This window comes from Larimichthys crocea, chromosome XV (genome assembly GCF_000972845.2).
Source record: "Larimichthys crocea isolate SSNF chromosome XV, L_crocea_2.0, whole genome shotgun sequence".
Lineage (NCBI taxonomy): Eukaryota > Metazoa > Chordata > Actinopteri > Sciaenidae > Larimichthys > Larimichthys crocea.
This window is the reverse complement of record NC_040025.1, coordinates 23,530,217-23,553,904: the sequence shown is the minus strand read 5'-3', so window position 1 is coordinate 23,553,904 and position 23,688 is coordinate 23,530,217. Positions and strand designations below refer to the sequence as shown.

Below are 23,688 nucleotides of genomic sequence, written 5' to 3'. Positions count from 1 at the left end.
ACTGTATGTTTCATCGGAATACGATGTTTAGCCTCAGTTTTCAGTTTTATCTGTCATATGTAGATTGACACAGGGTGAACAGCATGGCAAAATCTGTTGGATGAACAGCTCAGCTCTGCATTAAGAGCACTAGCTGTGGTAACAGCACTAGACATAGAGGATGCTAATGAAATAAAATACAATGAAATGTTAGGTAACAAATATACTGGAGGGATATAAATAAAGCCACCATGCCAAAGGTGACAAACTGGGAAGGAAAGACTCAAACAGACAACATGTCCAATGTGAAAATACCACTATTACAATAGCACTAAATGTTGTAATATTAAAATGTCTTTATTGGTGCCTTGCTCAAGAGCCCTGAACTGCAGTGGAACTTTAAAAGGTCTTTTTCACAGTAGGATCTGCCCATGACATCCCTGTCATGTGTCATGAATTAATGTCACTCTTGACAAATATATAGTCAGTTTCTCTTGTGTATACATTTTATCTTGTCATTATCAGTCAGCAGCAGTTTCCTGTGGTGTTTGTTTGAATGTCAAATGGTGTTGAGCAGGCAGTACCAAGTTCACAACTGTTTGAGTGTCGGACGTGTGGCTTTATCTTCTCTCTCTTGGTGAGTTTGTACTTTTTTTACCCCCTATTTTTGCAATACAAATGAACCCCCTACAGCCTAGACCCTTACATCACACTAAAAACATCGTATTTATAGGCGGCGTGAACGCTTTGTGTCTAACACAGTTGGATTGACATGTGTACTTGTGTAATGTGTATCTGTAAACCATAACAAAGGGAGGTAAGACAGAGACTACATGAACATATATTACAAGTAAAGATTTGTCAAATGTTGAACAGATTTTAAACATAGTTACGTATTAAGATTTGCAAGTGGAAGTATCCTCACCAGTCTCCCCCTATAGACCCACGCCTCATGGCCTCGTCCACAGGGGCTTCCTTTTGAGTCCTTGTTGACGTTTCAGCACAAAATTCTTAAATTTCTTTAATGATCAAGTCACTATACAAACCCAACAGTTAGTCGATGACGTTTTTTTCGAAAATATCTTCATAAACTTGATAAAGTCAACCCAAAATTTTAGGTAAAAAACATGTTCAGTTGGAAAATACCACAATATTAAAGCTTATTAGCACTAAATGTTGTAATAATAAAATGACTTTACTGATGCCTTGCAAGCATCGCATGAATGGGAGGGAGCTGGTGTGATAAAAGGCCTTTTTCACAACAGACACTTTGATATGTCACAGTAGGAACGCACACAGGCGTAAATAATAAAATGAATGATGGCTGAATTCCATTTAGCTGCTGGCTTAGTTCACTTCAACAAAATGGAACTGTATTTAATGATAAAGAGGTAAAGAGAAACTTTTAATGTGGATGTAACCAGTATATCTGCTGTGTCATATTCATAGCAGTGGTCATCATCGCAAAGGAAATACAGTTTGAGGTTGATGTTGACTAGACATTTTACCTTCCATGTCATTATCAACTACTGGTTTCCTGTTGCATCTTTGTAACATCCTTCTTTTTTTTTGTGTTGTTTGAATGTGAAATTGCGTTAAGTAGGCAGTACCAAGTTTATAACTGTTTGACGGTCAGGCTCGTGGCTTCAGCCTCTCTCTCTTGGTGAGTTTGTACTTTTCAGTTTGTTTGTTTGATTTATTTCTGCAGTACATATTAATTCCCAAAATAATCCCAGACTATTTGGACCATTACACTTTGTTATAAACATTTTAGACTTGCATTGTTTCTTGTTTTAACACCTGCAGACCCTGTGAAAATAGAAAAACTCATCAGCGCTTCTTTAAAGCTGAGCTCTGCGCTTCCGCCTCTTAAAGATAATTTTAAGGCCTAATCGACCTAATCTAACTTAATCAAGTTTTAGATTTTAACTTGTGAAAAAACTCCACAACAGAGTTATTGACGTCTTTGCGATGTATGGTAGTGTTAACTTTCACAAATACAGCTATCAGCCACCATGTGTTGGCTCACTTTGCACTACAACATGCCAGCTTTTAATTGACATCATGGTCTTACAATATAATATGACATGTCAATACGAAGACTGTGTGAACCAAGTTCACAATTCTGAGGAACTTTTCTATGGACTAAAATCGCCAAACCAAATAAGATCCTAAACAATTACCAAAAAAAACAAAAAAAAAACAAAAAAAACAAATAGAGTATACTTTATGGTTTGAGTTTAATAAGGGCGTCCACTACATTGCAGTTTAGCTGTCTCAACAAACTGGATGCAAGATAGGTACATAGTACATAGTGGTGAGGGATACAGTATATCAGTAAACTTAAATAATATTAATGTTAAATAATAATCTTTTTAATTGTGACGGGCTTCTGTAAACAGTGAGTGAAGTTAGTACAACAAATTGACTATATAAATGGTTTCACAAGTTTAAAAGAATAGTTTAAAACTCTGTCAGTATTTTATAATCACTGTTTTTGTATTAGAAAAGTTTCATTTTCATCTTCTTCAAGTGAAACCCCAATTTTCCTCTAACAGTCAAAACCAGTGTGTATGGTGGTATATTATAGAATTACAAATACAGAATATTAGTGTTTTTATTACTAAATCAGGAACCTTCTGCCTCATAGCAGAATATGGAATATAAAATATAATTTATAATTTGTGCTACATGAACAGCTGTTAAAAGTTCTCATCAAACAGCACCTCAAGACATCATATCTGCGATCACCAATGCGTTCAGTCGTCAATATGCATGTGTCATAAGGGCCAACTCATTGGCGGGAGTCAATTTATTTTGCAGAGATAAAGATTGAACATGCACACACTCACACTGTTAATACTTAGCAGTTTGAGAAAGATTTTTTTCTTAAGATGAAATGTTGCTGTAGCTGTAATTACACACCAGAAATGGCACGGATAAAAATAGAGGCATCTTTGTGTAGGTGCTGCATCTATCCATTTTACATTATACATTCACAGTGCATGTCTTTGGACTGTGGGAGGAAGTACCCAGAGAGAAGAGAACATGCAAGCTGCACGAAAAGTCGAGGTTCAAACCAGGAACCTTCATGCTGTGATCGGCATCAGTGCTAACCACTGCACCATGTCTTTGTAACATGTAGAACACAAAAAAAAACACCAGAGAAAAGTCCACGTTACTGCCTAAATGAGAAGAGTTTGTCCTGTGCGCAGTCTTCATTATAGGCTCGTCTCTACATTGTCAGACTTGTCTTAAGTTCTTTCAGGCTCAGCTTTCTCAGTGTCAGCTTGCACTTAAGATCATCGTAATGTTTGTTGGCTCAAAGAACACTTTTATGCTTATTGTGCATTCAAATATTGCCAAAATCCATATCATCATTATTTCCATGTAACAATTATTTGATAAGAAAATCGTTCAGGAAGTCTTTAAAAAGTCACAAGTTTTGGATTAGAGCTTGAAACAACAATGAATAGAAAGTTAATCTGTTAACCTAAACTATTTTGATCATTTAAGATGTTTTTGTTGAAGGAAATAAAAGGTGTGTTGGTTCTTGACTTCTGAATTTGACTATTTGCGGGTTTCTTGATGACATTAAACTTTTTTGGACAAAATAAGTTTTTTTTTTAAATGTCAGCTTGGAAAGAGTCACGCTAGACCTGCATGAAAATGAATGGCTCACTCCTAAACAGAACACTGACCTCTTTCTCTGTATCCACTAATAAAGTGTCCATGAGCAAGGCACACAGCTCCCAACAATCTAATCACAGTCTGTGACAGAAACAGGAGAGGTGGACAGTAAAGGTTGCAGTGGAAAAAGGGGGTACAGACAGAGATTAGAAGGAGATCAACACTAGTTTTATCCTCCTGCATGCGTCTCTTCTTACAACAGCACCTGACCTGTCAGATCTAACTGTGCTGCTTTCAAGATGATGAAAGGCTGGCCTGTCTGTGAGGTTTGTTGCAAAAGCCATCATCTCATCTTGACTCAGACTACCGGTTGTGTAATACAGAGGTGTGATCAGACTAACCCACGAAATTGAGGAACTGCATGTTGAAAACTTTTTCTAACATTTCAAACTTATCTGTAGGAGTTAAATGACGACTGACAAGTTAAACCCTGATCACTACAGGTCTGAACCATTAACCTCAACGAGAGAAGGTGAGCTGAACCTCGATCCGCACACCATCTCAACATCGGACTGTCAGACACAAAATGTTGAGAAAAACTCTGGACAACCAAAGAAGATCCATGCGGTTCCGATTCACCGTCGTCCAGACCTGCTGGTACCCTGCGCAGACCTGGTCAACTCTGAGTGGCAGAGGAGCCAGGCCGCCCGGGTTCACTCCCTCCAGAAGTCCTGTCCAGAGTTCCCCGTCTGCCTGATTCTCCTGCAAGGCCACAAAGAGACAGAGCGGCTCCTCGGCCACGCCCGTCTGTCCCGGGTCGTAGGTCACACCAGCAGCCTGTTCGTCGAGTCGGTGGTTGTGTCCAAGGCAGAGCGAGGAAAAGGCTATGGCAGGACTCTGATGGAGGAGATTGAGCGCTATGCCAAAAGCAGAGGATTCAAGCGCCTTTGCCTGACCACCCACGATAAGCAGCACTTCTATGCCCACATCGGTTACACGCTGTCGACACCAGTGCAGAACGCAGGAGCCATGACTTCCTTTGTTCCCATGGAGATGCTTTTGAGGCTCTCCAGAATGCCGAATGATGAGGCGAACATGCAGAAAGAAACACCGACAAAGATGGATGCTCAAGAAAACAGAGACTCGGGTGGCGCTTTTGCTGTAGGCTCACCTCAGCCTTCTAGTTTACCTCCTCCTCCTCCCCCTCCTATTCCTCCACCACCACCTCTTCCTTCCATCCCTCCTGCTCCACCCCCTCCCCCTTCTCCTTCCATTCTTCCTCCACCACCTCCTCCTCCTCCTCCTTCTATCCCACCCCCTTCTCCTTCCATCCCTCTTCCACCGCCTCCCCCATCTCAGTCTGCAGGGCAGCTTGTAGTTCAGAGTCTGACTCAAACTCCCTACAGAGACGCCAAAGGAGTTGCCATCTATTGGATGCACAAAGACATTTGACAGAAACACAATCAGACACACTGGGGAATGCATCACATGAATAGATGCAGATATGTATGTTTATATGTGCACATGTCAAAAGGCAGGAATATACTGTATGTATAATATTTAAAGAACACACAGATGCTCTTTCAAACACAGAAAACAAGTACTTGAAGAAATACAGCGTGGAAAATGTCAGAGAGACAAAAATGTTGGAAAAAACACAGTTTCTTAAACACATTTTACAAATCTAAAAGACAAATATATCATATGAAAATTACAAGACACTTGACCTTTAGCCATTCTTTTATTTTGATAGTTTGATAGGTCCATCACTCTTATTGGATATTTTTTGATGTGAATAAGATGAAGGTGCCTGCTGGTGATAGTTTGGAGACACTCAACCCTTCTTTTCACTTCCACATTCACTTTAATGACTGGTTAAGATAATTAAATAAAACTACAAATTGATCTGAAATCACTGAGCAGTGAGTAAAATAGAAGTGGTGGCCAACACTATGAAGAAAAAAAAACAGATGGTAAAATGAGTGTAACATTATTATTATTTTTTTTATTAGTATTATGTATGATTTTGCAATGTCAAGCCAATCGTAGTTCAGTATGCTAAAACTAAAACAAATGGTGTTGTGATGTGGGAACTTGAAACCTCATGTAACAAAAAGCGAGAGTGGACTAGTAGGAGAAATGAAAAATTCTTGATTTTTCAGTGTGGAAAATGAGTAGAGGTAATTCATATTTTGTGTGGGGGAAAAACAAATATTACACGTCTTAAAATATGTTTGGCGGGATTGTGATTGTGAGTTTCACTGTGAAAGCCTTAGTAAATATGATTTAGAAACTAATTTGGGTCATCTAAAGTTTAGATGTTTAGATTCTAAACAACTCACCAATGAAATTACCTGAACTTGAGGTGTGCCTTGTTGAACTGCCAGAGAACTGAAGCCTTATTCAAGACGTGTTATATTGATGAAAATGATGCATCTTATTACATCTGATGTTTAAATTCTCAAAAATTATGAAAATAAAGAGAATTTAAATAAATATTCAATTGACTTGTGTTTATTTTGTTTCCAGTTTATGAACTGATCTGTCTGTATCCCAGTGCAGAAAAGTTCCTCATCAGTAAATCTCACCAGTCCATTTCTCTCCCCTGTCAGGAAGGACACTTCACTGGCTGGGTGGCCATGGTGCTGCCTCACCGTCCTCTCTACCTTCTCCTCCTCTTCCTCGCTTCCACCCTTGCCTTCCACCATGACCCCTGGCCTACTGTGGCCGCGGCAGGTCCGATCCTGGAGGACCGACCCTTCGTGGTGGTGTGGAACATGCCCACGGCACAGTGTCGAGACCGCTACAACATCCACCTGGACCTGAGAGACTTTGATATCGTGGAGAACCGAGAGCAGCTCTTCCAGGGACAGGTGATGGATCTCAGTGGGTGAAGTACAGTGCCTCCAGTGGGACATGATCATTTACTGCAAATTTACTATAAGCTGGCCACACTATATGTTTTAGATAGGCAAAGCAGCACATTAAAAAATTAATTTCCAGTATGTTTTTAGGAAATTGATAACACAATTATTTGTATTTTTAATGTATTCCCAATATTCTTGTTCCAAGACTGAAGTAAACGAAGTAAATGTGCCATAAAACCAAAAGAACGGGCTAAAAGATGCAAAAATGTGTTGTAGAGCTGCAGAATTTGGCAATAATCGTCTTTTATTTTCTGTTTAAATTTTCCAGAAAATGACCATCTTCTACCGTGACCACCTGGGACAGTATCCGTACATCTCCCGAGATGGCAGCATGGTGAATGGAGGGATACCGCAGCTTGGAGACCTCTCAGCTCACCTTGCCCTTGCATTATCGCAGATGTCCGCCTTGCTGCAACCAAACTTCAGCGGTTTAGCTGTTATCGACTGGGAAGAATGGCGGCCATTGTGGGAGAGAAACTTCGGAGACAAAATGGAGTACCGAAGGCTGTCCAAGAAGATAGTTAGAGAGGAGAGACCCGATTTGTCAGAAATGGCCATAAAATCGTTGGCAAGGCAAAGGTTTGAGGAGAGCACTCGCAAATTCATGGAGGAGACGCTGCGGTTGATGGTCAGAGAGCGTCCGAAGGGACTCTGGGGCTTTTATGGTTTTCCTGCCTGCTTCAATAAGCGTAAGAGACAGACAGGTAGGACAACACTAACTGTGATGAGCAGTTTTTTTTGTTAAACATAAAGTTTGAGTCTTAAAACTTAACTTAAAAACTAACTTTTTGTGTTTCTCGTGTGTGAACAGATAAACGCTACACAGGACGCTGCCACAGGGGGACCAAAAGACGAAACAACCGGCTGTCCTGGCTCTGGTCTCAGTCCACCGCTCTCTATCCCAGCATCTATCTGCCACCGAGGCTGGCAGGATCCACAGATGCAGCTATGATGGTCAGGTACAGATAACTGAGAAACATGAGGAAACGTGAAACTATTTAAAAATCATAAAAAACAGTCCACTAAACCTCTATGAAACCGAGGTTAAAAATCATGTTATTCTTCTACAGTTTAAATTTATGACCATTTCTGTCTCCTTTAGACACAGACTGCTTGAGGCTTTGAGGGTAGCATCACATTGGCGTCATGGCAACAGCACCAGTCATGCCACACCAGTTCTTCCTTACGCCCGGCTAGCATTCACACACACTCTCAGGTTTCTTAATAAGGTGGGTTTTGTTGCAGAAATGTACACACTCATACAAACACATACCAGTATATTGGCTATTAGCATAGACACACATGTCATTTGTTTGTGTGTGTGTGTGCAGACAGACCTCATGCACACACTGGGGGAGAGTGCGGCACTGGGAGCTGCTGGAGTGGTGCTGTGGGGAGAGCTGAAATTTGCCAAATCTGAGGTATGTAATGTTTGTGAGAGAGTTCTTTATGAGTGTGTGTGTTTTGGTGTGTAACCCTCTCTCCTCCTTCCACCCTCCAGCGTCAGTGCATCATTCTCAGAGACTACATACGCACTGTCTTGGGTCCCTTCACAAGGTCACTGAGGTCTGGCACCCACCGCTGCAGCCTCCAACTTTGCCATGGCAATGGACGCTGCGCTAGGCGGCACCCCACCTCTGGTCACATGGTCTCTGACCCTAATGAAGAAGTCAGTGGCAAACTTTTTCAGGACCACTTCATGTGTCAGTGCTACCCAGGGTGGACTGGACAGGAGTGTGAAGAGAAGAAGAAAGACGAAGAAGGACAGAAGAACTCAAACGTTTCTTTCAAGGCGCGGTCAGTCAGCGCTCATGGCACGACATTTTCAGAGATGTGAGGCCTCCACATCATTAGACTTAATGGATTGACAGTTCCCTGTAGTAATGTCAAAATAAATTAAAATGAATAAGTGCATGAAGTTGAAGTGAACCGTATCTTTATGCAGCAAGAGTCATGACAAAATTGCTATAGTCTGCTCGCTTTAAAAGAAAACGTGATGCTTTGTGAAAATCTGTGAACACAGAACGAGATAAGTACAACTTCTGACGTAATTACTCAGTTTATGGACAGATGAGCAACTTATTATACATTAAAATGCTAAAATTGAGAGTTGTCATCAGCCTTTGCTTAATTTTTTTTTTAATTGATTACCTTTTAATTATGACAGAACAACAAGAATACAAACAGGCAAACAGATACATTCTTGTCTTTGTTGTTGCATTTATTGATTTCCATTTGTGATCAAAGGCCCTATTTTTTTATCAGTGTAGCACACTTTGATTTTAATTTTGTCCGCGATTCCACCTGTTACTTTTTCAGTGATGCACAATGTTAAATATATGTATATTGAAGTATGCCGACAGGTACTCACACAACATGACAGGCAGCACAAAATAGACACAGCTGGTAGATTTTAAGTCTCACACTTTGACACAATGGAAAAAGTTTTGAAGAACAATACTGAATAAGCATTTTACTTAAGACATCCAATGTGTATTATGCAATGTAATGTTATGACATATACTGCCTCTGTTTATTTAATCTGACCAGTGCTACTGCTTTAATGAGCGTGCCATAAATAAAGCAAAATAAGTCTCAAAAGTTCTTTTCACATAGTGACTATGGCACATTTTGACAAAATGCTTCAGGGAAAATCCACAAAGAATCTTGTTTTTAATATTACAAGTGTATCAGTGTCTATGTATACATGTGCATATTTGTTTTTCTGTGCATAGCTTCCTCATGTCCCTCCTCTTATGGCTGTCAGGTTGTATCTCAGTGCTTGCAGTTCTTGGATCAGTAAGGACAACTCTGCGGCTGCAGCGTCTTTCTCCCTCATCGCTTCAGTCAGCATCCGGACTGCGCCGCCCTGCTGGACTGGAGGAGACACAGAAACAAAATCATACTGCCAGTTTGTCTATCATGGGTTTCACTAAGCAAGATTCCCTATTGTTAGATTTACAGAGATGTTTTTTTAAATGTCTAATGATTACATGGCATAGCATGAAGTATAAATATGAAGCAGAAATCACAAATAACATGACAACAATACATCTGGAGAATTCCTAGATAGAAGAAATAGAAAATATCCAGTCCAAAGTATCCATCCAATTATTAGGAGAAACAAATAAAAATGTGTGAATATAATATCTCACCTAAAAAGTAGAAGATGAGTAACACTGTTAGCAGAAGCAAAGTGATAATAGCACAGCCCATGGCATAGGCACGTGATGAACTGGGTGTCAACATGTCCTGTAGACGGCTCTGCCATTTACAGCTGGCTGGACGGCCTCTTTGATTGACAGCTGTCATGTCACATGTGTAGAGATTCCCATTTGGGGAGGGTGTGTAAGCAGGACGAGGAGGCCTCATCACTGAAATCATAAACAGCAGAGTCCATCGGTGTCAGTGTGTGGTGGCTGTGTCCAGTGTGTGTGTGTGTGTGTGTGTGTGTGAGAGCTGTGTTTGAGGTGTGCGTATACCATCATGGTTGTGGCTTTGTAGTGTGTGTGTGTGTACCTTTGTGTCTGCGTCAGGGTGCGTGTGTACATTCATGGCTTTGTTTAGGGTGTGTGTATATACAGTAAGCTGTGTTCATGGTGTGTGTAACTTTGTGGCTGTGTTTATGGTACGTGTGTTTACCTTTGGCTGTGTACAGGGTATGTGTGTACCTTTGTGGTTGTGTTCATGATTTGTATATATTTGTGGCGGTATTCATGGTGTATGTGTGTGTAGCTTTATGGCTGTACAGTATTCATGGTGTGTGTGTGTGTGTGTGTGTGTGTGTGTGTGTGTGTGTGAGTGTACCTTTGTAGTTGTGTTCATGATTTGTATATATTTGTGGTGGTATTCATGGTGTATATGTGTGTAGCTTTATGGCTGTATTTATGGTGTGTATGTGTGTGTACCTTTGGCTATGTGCAGGGTATGTGTGTGTACCTTTGTGGCTGTGTTCATAGTATGTGTGTGTACCTTGGCGGCTGTGTTCAGGGTGTGTGTACCTGTGTTGCTGTGTCTGGAGTATGTGTACTTTTGTGGCTGTGTTCAGGGTGTGTATACCTGTGTTGCTGTGTCTGGAGTATGTGTACCTTTGTGGCTGTGGTCATGGTATGTGTGTGTACCTTTGTTGCTGTGTTTGGAGTGTGAGTACCTTTGTGGTTGTGTTCATGGTGTGTTCGGTGGAGGTCGTTGATGGAGTCCACAGAATGGAGCTCGATCTCAGTGAGGTCTCTTTCACTGACCCTTTGGAACTGAGGTGTGGTCTGAGACGGAGGCCTCGACATCTTGCCTCCTCTTGAGGGATGAACAGATAGACTGACAGATGGCACAAGCGATCCACTAGTCAACACTTTCTTTCTATCCACAGTATATACACACAGTATTAGTTTCTAAAGGCCAGTTGAGGCAACTTAAAAAAAAAATCAATAATAATCAATATACGTAAGTATTTTCAGCAATAATTAGATTAACAACAAGCCTTCACAGTAAAGAGAGGGACTGATTTGTCAAGAGCTGGCAGATTTTTATCATGTGATAATAGACAAACCAGCAAAAAGCAAAAGCTAAGTATGTATCACTCGCTTCATTAGGAAACGCTGCAGCAGCTACTGCTTTTGTCTGTGCTGTGCTGATTGACTTGCCTTACATTAGCAAATGGAATTGTTAGCTCTATTGGGTTTTTGTTTCATATAAATCGCATTAAGTTGATAATGAATAGACACGAGGATAGGGTGGGTTGACTCTGGAAAGAGAAGAGAGAGGAAGAAAGGAATCAGGAGTAATAAATAGAGCAGTAAGTTGGCATGCATCATGCGAGAGGGCAAGAAAACAGATCATCTTGGTTTCTATTTGAAGACAAACAAACGGGTCATATGAATGGCTGATTTATCAGAGCTATTAATAGAGCTGGTTTCAAATCCATAAAGGCACAAAGTCTCTGGAATTCGAATCAGAGACCAAAGGACATCAAAGAACAGGCTCCTACTATTGACTGAATGAATGAATGAACGGATAATTAACTGGATTACTGTCTAACTACCTGTTGTAATGGATAAAACAGATTTCCAACGTACCTTATGACACCACGTGTGTTTGTTTCTTTGTTCTTATCTAACTGTCGGTCTTCTTGTTCACCCAGTCTCTTCGCATTCAGACACCCAATTGCCAAAACATGTGTCTGCACCCACAGGAGCAACAGTGTCTTACATCAAAGATCCATACAGGTCGCCCAGGAGCGACACTGTGACAAAAGTAATCCAAGCGAGCTCAAATAAAATCCCAAAAAAGTAACTTTCAACAAAATCCTTGATGTATAAAAACAAAAGGGAACCTCCAAGCTTTGCCTCAGGGTCCTACTCCTCGTGAGCGTGTTTGTGTCACAGAGCTAGGTAGGACGCCCCCTCATACCAAGTATGTTTGTGTGTGTCTATGTTCTGATTTAGCCCACCCTAACTGAGAGAGGTAGTGACATGGAGAGAGAGAGAGGGAGTCTTCACAGCCCTGTTACCCCCCCTCCCAAACATGCTCACGCACACACCCAACCCTGCAGGTCCTCTAGGCCTAAAATAGCAGCAGAGACATGATGGTATAAATAGGTTCTCGGCCCAAAGGATGACTCAATGATCTGGGTGGTGGGCATGATGGGGTACATTGGGATAAACACAGGCACAAATACTCACATGGACAAATGTCATGGGGTGCACAGTCAGGTGGGCAACTTTATCTGACCGAAAACACCTCTTAAGTTTTCTGGAACTGGAAAATCAATGATGTTTTCTGAGTAACAGACATATGAGATGAAATGACAGACTTAAACATATCATAAATGAGCATAATGGAGACTTATGATCTGATACCTGTTTTAATATTAAACCAGCATGCTGGTAAAGGACAAAAAAGTTGCAGTGGAAGCAAAACATGCCGCTTTCCAAAAATATAGTGTGTGACGATCCTGTGAGCTCAGCAATCTATAAGCGCAGACCGTTTAACACCCTCCACTCACTCTTCCCTTTCGGTCTTCCCTTTTTAAAGGCCAAAAAAGTGTGCAGTGTGCAAAATACTTGTGCTTCTTTATGAGAAAAAGTAATTTGTTTGTGTTTTATCCTTGTTGACCCATTGAGAGCCACTGCCCTGAACAGCTAATGGGTGTAATAGTAGTCTGCTAAGACCAGCTGCCACATTCCCAGGCCTCCATCATGGGATGCCTCAATCCTTTTTCATATCAGCTTTAGTTTCCCTCCAGACTTTTACAATCGTGCATTAGGATCCATTTGGTATTGCTGTTAATTAAACCTTTCTTCTTTTTTTTTTACCCGTTTGCGTGGCGGTGCTGGGGTTATCACTGTTGTCTCATGGCAGTTCAAACCCCCAGCCGACTGAGCCTGTGAAGAGTTTGCATGTTCTCCCTCTGCCTGCTGGTATTCTGGCTTCCTTCCACCGTTCAAAGACATGCAGGTTGATAGGTTGACTGGTTACTCTAAATCACACCAATAGATACCAATGTGAGTAGATGTTTGTCACTATGTGTGAGCCCTGTGATGGACTGGGGACTTTTCCATGGTGTACCCCGCCTCTTGCCCAGTGTCAGCTGGCATCGGCTCCAGCCTGCAGTGACACTGATAAGGATAAGGTTATGGATAGATAGACTCCCAGAACACAGCATATGTGGTTAGGTTAGGATTGGACCAAATATGTAAACATGTTTTCTAAATTTGAATAGGCTAATAAGCCATGATTATGGGAACACATCAAAAGAGTTCAGCTTCCATATGTAACAACAACAACAAACAAACTGTTTAATACTACTAAGGCTTTTTGCAGATGTGCAACCGATATCATCTGATCTGTGATCAGCTGATATGCCTCATATTATGTGTGGCTGGGACATAATAATAATAATAATAATAATAATAATAATAATAATAATAATAATAATAATAATAATAATCCTTAGTTTGACATGATGAGGCACGGAGTCATAGCATCAACCAGTGAACACCTGCAGAGAAAATTGATTCATCAACTACATTTCCCACAAGCCTTTTGCTCCTTCCTCCAATCGCTGCCGCTTCGTTTGTTTTTGCCAGGAAAGCAGAAATTCCAGAGAGGGCTGTCCAAAGAGTTTAGTAACACAGCGGAAGTGTTAACCGTCAGGAGTGCGTGTGTGTGAGAGAGAGACTACAGCGGGGACTCAGGTGGCATGATGTGGGCTCGGTTGATGGTCGGGGTCGGGGGTTCGGGGCTCGGGTTGCGGGCTTCCAGGGACGGTTTACTGCGGGTTGCTGGAGCTGGATGCACAGGCAAGAAGCAGCAGCAGCAGCAGAGACAGGCTTCAAGTGCAGAGGTATGTGCAGCTGCACGGTCACCTTCTGTCTACAAGTGATCCAAAGTGCTTTTGCATAACTTTTTAATTAAATAAACTTTTTTTTCTTTAGACAGACATTATATCTGTGGTACAAAGTTGCATTTTCCAACAACATCACCCTTAAAGTTTTCATCTCTCATCTTATCAGTATAATATTCCAATAATACTTCGGTCTTACAGTATCTGTGGCCCTCTAGTGAGTTGCTATTGCCATGCTTATGCTTCATTCTTTTCAAGAGATGACAGTGAAACTGAAATAATATTCATTTTGAATAAATGTTTTATACTTATATGTGTTAATTGTCCTGGTAATAAAAAATATGAATCATTTTTATGTTTTATGCCAGATTTTAGGCTAATCCCTGGATCATGAAATTGTGGTTGTAAAAATCCTATATGCTATATTTTGGCATATGAATCACTAGCTCTACTAATGTTACTGCATATTGCAATAATAACATCAGAGTGTGTCGCAGCAGCAGTCAGTTCATGCAGACATAATGTGCATCTGTCCCAGCAGACTGTCCCAGCCCCCCTCCCCCCCTACCTCACTTCACGGAGCTGCACAAGATGATTTTATTAAAACCACGAGTGACTGACTCTACAGTCCTTTCAGCACTGTCTTCATGTGTGACCTTACCCAGATTCATTGATTCAAATCAAAGGAGGTTATGAATGAAATAAGATGGCGGACATCAGGAGTTATTCATCAAGTTCATATCTGTGTGCATGCATATTTCAACCAGAACTATCACCTCAACTCTGTCCATTCAAATTAATAGTTGACTTTGGACTTTAACAGTTTAGTAAAAAAGCAATTGAGTCTTACGTAAAGTGCAGACACACTCTGTCCCATCATGCATTTCTGCTGCTGCGCTGATAAGCCCCCTTCGGTGGTTGGTTCAAAGGTCAGAAGTTAGGGCAGAAAGAACACTCAGCCTTTTGACTGTGTGATAGCTCAGACAAGAAACGTTATATTCAAGAAAAATAATGACTGTAGCATTTGCAGAACATACTGTTACTGAACATGCTTTTTTTAGTATATGCATCTTCTCTAGAAGTGGTTAGATTGTTGTTATTACACTAAAACAGACAATAAGAATGTTTCAGCTGTTGTTCTTCTATTTCCTGTGTTTCTATTTTTTGCACACTCAGTACAGTGTTTCACTTCCCCCAGGCTGCCTTGAAGAAGACTCCACTGTTTGACTTCCACAGAGACCAAGGTGGAAAGATGGTGGACTTTGCAGGCTGGAGTATGCCTGTCCAGTACAAAGATAGCCACATCGTCTCACACATGCACACCAGAGAGCACTGCTCCATCTTTGACGTCAGCCACATGCTACAGGTGAGATGAGTCTAAAGAGACAGAAACAAATATACAGCACACATAGTGCACTCCTGAACACGTAGACAAATACACATGTACAAACTCACACGTCATAGTAAAATGCTTTATCAATTAAAGGGTGTTCATTAGAGGTGTTCTACAAACCTCCCATAAGAAGAAACTGCATTGCTATGTTCAAATACTTTCTTTTTGTTTTTGTTTTTTTCTTTCAGACCAAAGTCCATGGCAAAGACAGGGTGAAGTTCATGGAGTCTCTTGTAGTAGCAGATATTGAAGACCTCAAGGACAACCAGGTGAGATGAAGGATTGTTTTCTGTTGAACCTGCGGTAACTTCTGTGTTCACTTATCGGAAGCAAGCTGTAAACAGCTGGAGATCTACACATCCAGCAGATACAAGCAAAATGTGAAAAATGCAAAATATCTGAGCTGCAAATGTATAAAATGTGTTTACACACATTTTAAAAGTCTAGTTTCACACCCTTTCTTCATTTTAAAATAAATACTGGCTAATAAATTCACAGATAATGATTTAAAATAAAATAAAATAATGAGATCTATGATTGAATCGCCAAAGATCAACTAATCATCTCTTTCTCTCCTATTCCTCACCATCAGGGGACATTGACCCTCTTCACCACCCAGAAAGGAGGGATTATTGATGACCTCATAGTGACAAAGACAGACCAGGGTTACCTCTACGTCGTCTCCAACGCTGGCTGCTCCGACAAGGACACGGCTCATATGAAGGTAAATAGAGACAGAGTGTATGTGTATGGAGTCTGATAGACTGATATAAAGTGTCTGATGTGTGTGTGTCTGTAGGACAGACTGGCAGAGTTCAAAGGTGCTGGTTTTGATGTGGATCTGGAGTTCCTCGATGAAGCACTGATTGCTCTGCAAGGTAAATTATTTTTCCTCTTACTTTCTTCCTTTCCTCCACTCCCTGTTCTTCTTTCTTTTCTTCTCTTATGTTTTATTTCCCTCCTTCCTCTCTTTTTTCCTCCCATATGTCAGTCCAAGCACATCATGCTTTGCCTTTTTGTCTTTCTTTCATTTTCTCTTTCCTCCTTCGTCCTACCTTCCTCTCTCCATCTCCTCTTTTCAGTATCACAGTTGCTTTCCTTGCTCTTGTTTTTGCCCTTGCCAAAATCTTGTTTGTGTTTCAATCTTTCTTTCATCTTAGTAAATGAAGATCATTTTGTTGCGCTGTATGTTGTCAGGTCCATCCATGTCTCGGGTGCTCCAGGAGGGGCTGAAGGAAGACCTCAGTAAGCTGACCTTTATGACTTCCACCTTGGCCACTGTGTTTGGTATTCCTGGTTGCAGGGTCACCCGCTGTGGATACACTGGAGAGGACGGGGTGGAGGTCAGCGTCTCTCTCTCTATCTCTTTGCTTACGTCCTTTGCTCTTTTTCTGCTTTTTCTGGCAGTGACATTTGTAGATTTTTGCATGGCCTTGCACAACTTTCAGTGATAAGGTCTCATTTATGGTGTTTGTCACAGCATATTTTAAAAATTGTTTTTTGACGTGGCCACAGAAAATATAAATTTCTGATTGGGTAGCAGGGTGAACATCTCCATTCAACAGTTTAACCTCAGTTTTAAATCTGTGTGCAAGATGCATAACTTTGTGTGTGTTCACTGTTACTTTTGGATATCAGGACACCTACAGTACTCTTTTAATATTACTTACTTACAATGGACAAGTGAAAAAAAAAAACAAGACTACAAGTGTACAGGCTAGATTCTCTTTGAGGCTGTATTTGGCACAACAGTGCTATGAAGGAAGTTGTTGGATTTTCTTTGTATCTGGTCGTTGAGTCAGGATTTACTTGTCCATGAATTAAGTGCATAATATCTTTAAACACACACAGTTGTATTACATTTTTTTCTAGTATTTTGCTACCTGAACAAGTTTTCCTTTTGTTGTTAACATGGTGCTGTGTCTCTTGTTAACACTGTTAAACACAAACTGTTTGTGAGGAATCTGCTGCCAGATTCCAGGTTAATTGTTTACTACTTGGTTTTATCTGTTCTATTTTTTCTCTCTCTATCAGCCCACTCTGCTGGTGCTTTATAGATAGCAGCATGGATGTGGGTGCATCTCTCTCTGACAGAGTGAATGTGGAAGTTTACTTCCCTTTGTTTGAATTTTCTTTGCCTCAGTTCTAAGACCCACAAAAATAGACTACACACTATGTAATTACTTGTTTTCCTCATCTGTTTAATACTTTTACATGTTTACTGGAAAACAAATGTGTTTTTTATTATTAAACGGTGAAAATATGCTGTTTCAAGTTCATTGTTTCCATAAAAACTCCTTGGATGGAGACCCAGCTCTACAATCCATTTCTATTTCTGTGCCCCAGATCTCCGTCCCTCAGTCCAGAGTGGTGGAGCTGACGGAGAAACTGCTGGCTAACAGTGAGGTGAAGCTGGCTGGTCTTGGTGCCAGGGACAGTCTGCGTCTAGAGGCGGGGCTTTGTCTCTATGGAAATGACATAGATGAGACCACCACGCCTGTGGAAGCCACCCTAGTCTGGACCATTGGTAAGATTTTAGTGTTTCTGGAAAAGGCTGTGGTGGAATGTGCCATTTTAAGACATGTCAGTCTTTCTCTCTATATCTGGACTCATCAAGCTGAAAGTTAGATGAGAAGATTGACAGAGAGAGCTCACTAATTACCATGTTACAAAAATGACAATTTGCTGTTTTATGGAGGCTGCGATTCAGAATATATTTTTTGGGACCAGTTGCCAGGCAAGCAGCAGAGACCAGCCAAGAAATATTCTGGCATATCGCCCTAACCCTGTGGTTATTGTAAGAATTAAACAAATTATGTGTCATATGTTAAATCCTTAACTATCCTAAGTACCAAGTAATGAACCTACAGAGAATTATCTCCTCAGTGTGCTGCCCCGCTTGACTAAAGGACCTTCAGTTTAGCAGGTTTCAGCTCATTGTGTAACAACTTTATTGTTGTTACATAATTTTTGGCTGCAGCAGCCAGCTGTTTTCAACAATCAGACACAGTTAGTGACCAGCTGGTGAACATTTTGTGGCTAAAGAGCCAGACATTTCCTTTAGTAGTTAGTTCATGTGGAGAATTTTGCTCATCAATGGTCACCTTCGTCAGAAAAAGTGCAGGGGAGTCCAAGATGTCTTATGCTGAAATATTTATTGAAGCTTGGCCAAGGAGAAAGGAGGATATAGCAATACACTAGTCATGACATGATGCCGCCTCAGTTCTGAAGAATCTGTCCTCTCTGGCTTGTCTATATGCCCCCAGGACAGGATTGTTATCTAACTCTGTAGAGGCTATTTGTTGTGTCTAGGAAAGCCCTATCCTCTGACCTCGGCTACCATAATAGTGATCAGAGTGGCACCTGATTTCCTAAACTCAAACATGCAGCTGCTCTATATCGTAAGGACATGCTAGGAGATAAAATTCCCTCAAATTCATAGAGCGCAAAAATGCAGCTAGAAGTGAATCAATACCTTTGCCTTTGTTTACCCCTTTCCTCAAAAATTTTCCTTTAGCGTACCTTTGCACCTTTACTCTTTACTGTTGAATTCAGGTGTAACGATGAGGATGTGTTATTGAAAAAGACCATTGTCATCAAACCTTAATTATTTTTCTGCATGTTGTTGTTTCTCCATACTTTAGCACTGACTATAGAGTACAACCTGTGCATTAACTCTATTACTCTGTTTTTTCTCACACAGGAAAGCGTCGACGTCAGAACAGGGATTTCCCTGGTGCTGACATCATCGTACCTCAGATCAAAGCCAAGACAGCCAGGAAGAGAGTCGGTCTGGTGTCCACTGGCCCCCCCGTCAGACAACACACACCCATACTCAGCCCTGATGGAAAAGTCATAGGTCAGAAAGCAAACAATGTGAACAGGAGAGACCTGACCTGTGGTTTACGATTTAATATTAAAGCAATATGTGAAAGATTTTTACATGCACTGTTGCCTGCCAGTGTCTTTTATGGTACTGCCACTTGAGGTCGCCAAAGTCAAATAGTCAAACACACCAAAGAAATTGATATATATTCAAGTATGCCATTCCAAGCATTTAGTGATTGAATGAATAAATAAAGTCAGACAGAGATTTCTCAGGAAAGACCTATTGTTTGCTTTGTTGTTTAGGTGAGGTGACCAGCGGCTGCCCCTCTCCCTGCCTGAAAAAGAACATCGCCATGGGTTACGTGGATGCCGCATTCGCTAAGAATGGAACAGCTATCCAGGTCGAGGTCAGGAAAAAAGCAGTGCCCGCCACTGTCAGCAAGATGCCCTTTGTTCCCACCAACTACTATTCTGGATAGGAGGGACACACACATACACAAACAAACATGCACATACATACACTCACACTGGATCATTCCTCCACTTTGTCCCATATTCACCAATGCTGCCCCCATCTGTTTACGTCCAGCAATGCAACACTCATAACACTGCAAGTCTCCATTGCTGAGTTTAATGCATTAAATGCATCATAGTTTTATTTGAGACACAATAGCAAAGTGTACAGTAAACTGACATGTTGTTCGAGGACAACAGGACATAATGCTTTGAGCAGGACATTTTAGACAGCAGCTGTCAGTATTCTACCTGTGTTTTTTTATAAACAGCATCCAGTCACATGGTTTCACTTGTGTATGTGTGCGCATGAAATAAATAACGAGCAGTATTCTTGAGTTTGAGTATGTATGTATGATGGTATGGGCCTAGATACTCTGCTAACACATTTCACAGACCAAGTTCTGTTTTCTATTTTTCTATTTTAGCAAGTTGAAGTAGATTTACTGCACTTTCAGTAAGAGCACAGTAAGAAAACAGTGAGGATGTGTGGGTCCATTAAACGTTTAATTAAGTCGTAGAACATAGGTTTTGCTAATAAAACGTGACTGCATGTACTTTGTCACTGCTGGACCAAAACAAAGACATTCCAAAACTTTCTCCTGATGTTAAATCACTACATGTTTTTTTTCTTCTTTCAAATACCACAGAGCCAAACTTCTATTCGTATAAAAGCTTAATCAAGGGAGGTCAAACAGGGCCAGCTCACAATCCAACACAAAAGCCTGACCTGAAATATGTCAACACAAATCTACCAGTTCAGTTTGTCAAATTGACATTTTTGAGTTAATTACCAGATTTTTTTCATCAAGTTCTTGCTTGGAGGGATTTTGAGGAATTTCTGGTTTGCTCTTTTGATTAATAACAACCTGATCTCCACATCAGATAAAACTTGACTACACTGCTTTTCACTGTTCATAATATAATAATATGAACCTGAAGGAGAAATTAATACCACATGAGGTACAATGATAACCTAACTTGAAAAGATGTTATTTGTCATTATGTGTGTTCTGTCTGGCAACTAATGAAATGTAATTTTTTGTATTAAACTAAGAAATGATCTTTCTGTGGAGCTCTGAATGTCTTATTTGATGAAAATACTACTTAATGTAGAAATAATACTACTGATTTATAGGTTGTCAGTTTTTGGCAACACTGTCTTGAAGGTGCATCACTGTGGATTTCAACTTGACTGAATTTCCTTGTAAACATTTTAAATAACATTGTTTATTTGATTGGAAAATATATTCTCTTTATTAAAGACAATTTGCTTTTCATTATTCCATGACTCATGACATGTCTTTTCACATAAGTGTGTGGCTTTGGACTGGTCCTAAAATTAGACTTCTTTTTTTTTAACCAAAAGTCTAATTGTGGCACATATCATATGTACAACGTCTGTTTGAAAGCATTTGATTTTTGAAGTATAAAGTAGAATAAAATACAGATATTAAAGTTATATATAATAATTAATCTCAAATGCAAAAGTTTGAGAATTCACTACTTTATTTTAATTTAATTTCATCAGTCTGGCGAGTCTGACTGTATTTCATTATCAACACAGAATAAATATTTTCCCTTAGAGTTACTTAATCTCAGAAGTCTAAAAACAATCTGGGGTTTGTAGTTTTTAGACATACCGGAAACGGGGGATGCTACAGAACTAACCTGGCAACCCCGCTGCCGGTCTGTTTTCAGTAGTTACGAGAGAGAAGATGGTGGACTTGATGATAGCAGCGTGCTCAAAACTGTCCCAAACACTTTGGCAATACTTAATATCCAACCGGGTATTAGATATAGATTACCCGGGGACAACATAGATATACATTTTGAAAAGCGTTGAGGAAAGTGACTTTTCCTGCCGCCGGACAACTCTTTATCGCAAGAGTGAAGAAAGGAAAGGGGGGAGTCGCGCAGCGTGCTGCTGGTCGGTGGTGCTGGTAAACGGCGCTAGCCAGCAAGTGTCAACAAAACGTGTGGAAAGAAGGTTGAATTGTGGGAGCTTTTTTTTTTTTCTTCAAACCACGGAGACCAATCATCAAACCCTGTGCTGCTGCTGCTGCCGCTGCCGCCTTCACAGCAGCTGTCAAACCTGAGGACAAGACTTGACAGGCTAACTGTAGCGGGCTAACCTGAGCTAGCTTTGTTGTGAACCGTGGATCAAAATGCCCGGAGTAAAAAGGGGAAAACGTGGCTCCGGCAAGCCGGGTGAGTAGCACTAGCGGCCATGCTACCATTCAGCTTCAGCTTGTGGCACAGAGAGAGCAGCCGTGATGTTATAACAGTCTGACCGACACACATTTAAGACAGAGGAGTTTGGGAGCTTGTTGCTCCTCTAACTTTAGCTCCCTGACATGCACACTCTGCCATATACAGCCATGAGGATTAAATTAGGGCATGTGACACCACTCACTCAAACACTTTATATACACGTGTAAAGAAAGACTCATGATGCCGCCGGATTACTAGACTACTACTACACTACTACACTACTACTACTACTACACTACTACTACTATACGCTTGCTGCTGCTGCTGCACTTGTTAGGGTTTAAGTTGACCACATGTTATTTTTAGCAGCATCGCCATGGCCCCAAGTACATGTAGGTGGAACACCGTGCAAGCAGAGTGCAACAAGTGCATCGGGGTCTGTGGTGCATGTACACACGCACCATTTATGTTACAGCTCCACGTTTTTCCCAACAGTAGTGCTGAGGACCGTACATGTGCCTGTGAAGAGGGTGTTACAGCCCGTCACGTTTTCTGGAGTGATGTCATCTGGGAAGCACACACGTGCCAGCACACACACACACACACACACACAACACACACACACACACACATGATGTATGTGTAGATTTGTACTGAAGGTAAACAGAGAGAGAGGGGGATGCTTTAACAGCTGTTTATTTGCAAATCTTGATACTTTGATGTAAAGCAGCTTCTCTTATTCTTGTATTTTTGCATTGCAAAGTGAATTTGATGGAAACTTATGATGATGTCTTCTCCATCATGGTCATCACTGCATCCTTCCCTGTCTTTCATCATTCATTCATTCATACATCACTCTGCCATCCTTCCTCCAATCCATCCGCCCTTTATTTCGTCCCTCCCACATACATCATCCCAGGGTCCTCGTCAGGAGGTTCTTCAGCGCAGCTGTCGGCTAAAGCCCGCTGGAAAGGTAACCTCCTGACCCTGACCTCAACTTCGTGTCCTGCTCGAGTTTGTCAAGAAGCCTTGAACCTCAACTGCGACGCATGCAGCAAGACCCAGCAGCCACCTCAAACTAACGAATTCTTTTTTATTTACAGCTGCACTGAAAAGTCTAACTCTTCCCTCCCTCCCTCCACACGTTACCTGCCCAGGCTGCGTACTGTATTGACTGATTGACTGGCGGACTTCACACGCAGCCTCTTTAATGTCTTAGTTTCTTCAGCCTCATGCATGCAGCGTGAACACCACGATTTAACGCTCTCCCCTCCAATGCTGAAATTGAGGCTGACATCACAAAGGAAGTTTACACACCTGATCCCGTCCACCCAACCTTCGCACTTACAAGTGGCTGCTAACATCTTACTCTGCCTAAGTCTGAGTGTGCTGCTCGTACCATCAGCCTGATTTTCTTACCTGCGCTGACATCAGACAAGTTTGGATGCAGGCAGTCATCACTTCCTGGACTGACTCTGTCCTCTTCCTCTTCTGCATATGTGTTGTAATGTCATGTCAGTGTAACACTCTGTTTAAACGGCATGATACACTGAGGAGTAAGTTTGTAATCAGTCATATTACTCTTCGTGGCTTTCCCATGCACAAGCCTTACGTTTATTTATTCTAAACGTTGTGGTCACTGATTTGGTCTGCAACTATCGACAAATCTCTACGACAGCAAACCTCTCTGATGAATCTGATGTCACATCTCGGAAGTTATAGTCAGGCAACAAGTTCCTCTGTTGCTCGACCTTTGTTTCCACAGAGAAACACCCTGCTTTTCAAAGTAAATGCTTTCTTAAAAAGCATCTACTGCAGGTTTATTTATGAAGGTATTTCATTTTCAGGACCTGGATTTATTC

At 41.1% G+C, this 23,688-nt stretch overlaps 2 protein-coding genes across 3 annotated transcripts; both read left to right on the top strand.

The window, feature by feature from the left end:
* Nucleotides 1-485: 485 nt before the first annotated feature.
* hyal3 (hyaluronidase 3) lies at nt 486-8,450 on the top strand. Of its 2 annotated transcripts, none has more exons than XM_027288445.1 (7): nt 486-616; nt 6,222-6,482; nt 6,805-7,240; nt 7,348-7,495; nt 7,639-7,765; nt 7,868-7,957; nt 8,038-8,450. In XM_027288445.1, exons 1-7 carry the CDS (start codon nt 536-538, stop codon nt 8,371-8,373), a joined length of 1,479 nt encoding a protein of 492 aa, XP_027144246.1. In that variant the 5' UTR covers nt 486-535; the 3' UTR covers nt 8,374-8,450. The 2 variants fall into 2 exon arrangements, with proteins under 2 accessions (XP_027144246.1, XP_019112245.2); XM_019256700.2 differs by lacking the exon at nt 486-616 and adding an exon at nt 1,554-1,642.
* A 5,209-nt stretch (nt 8,451-13,659) lies between these two features.
* On the top strand, nt 13,660-20,646 carry amt (aminomethyltransferase). The gene is made up of 9 exons (XM_010742225.3): nt 13,660-13,878; nt 15,077-15,244; nt 15,460-15,540; nt 15,864-15,995; nt 16,071-16,149; nt 16,469-16,614; nt 17,618-17,798; nt 18,975-19,130; nt 19,403-20,646. Exons 1-9 carry the CDS (start codon nt 13,735-13,737, stop codon nt 19,576-19,578), a joined length of 1,263 nt encoding a protein of 420 aa, XP_010740527.2. The 5' UTR covers nt 13,660-13,734; the 3' UTR covers nt 19,579-20,646.
* The last annotated feature ends 3,042 nt before the right edge of the window (nt 20,647-23,688 follow it).

What these genes read in the sequence shown, in the direction of transcription:
- hyal3 (XM_027288445.1), top strand. Translation starts at nt 536, where the DNA reads ATGTCAAATGGTGTTGAGCAGGCAGTACCAAGTTCACAACTGTTTGAG. An exon ending in TAAGCGTAAGAGACAGACAG is followed by an intron (nt 7,241 to 7,347) that starts GTAGGACAACAC and finishes GTGTGTGAACAG; the next exon opens with ATAAACGCTACACAGGACGC. An exon ending in GATGCAGCTATGATGGTCAG is followed by an intron (nt 7,496 to 7,638) that starts GTACAGATAACT and finishes TGTCTCCTTTAG; the next exon opens with ACACAGACTGCTTGAGGCTT.
- amt (XM_010742225.3), top strand. Translation starts at nt 13,735, where the DNA reads ATGATGTGGGCTCGGTTGATGGTCGGGGTCGGGGGTTCGGGGCTCGGG. An exon ending in ACGTCAGCCACATGCTACAG is followed by an intron (nt 15,245 to 15,459) that starts GTGAGATGAGTC and finishes TTTTTCTTTCAG; the next exon opens with ACCAAAGTCCATGGCAAAGA. An exon ending in AGCACTGATTGCTCTGCAAG is followed by an intron (nt 16,150 to 16,468) that starts GTAAATTATTTT and finishes GTATGTTGTCAG; the next exon opens with GTCCATCCATGTCTCGGGTG.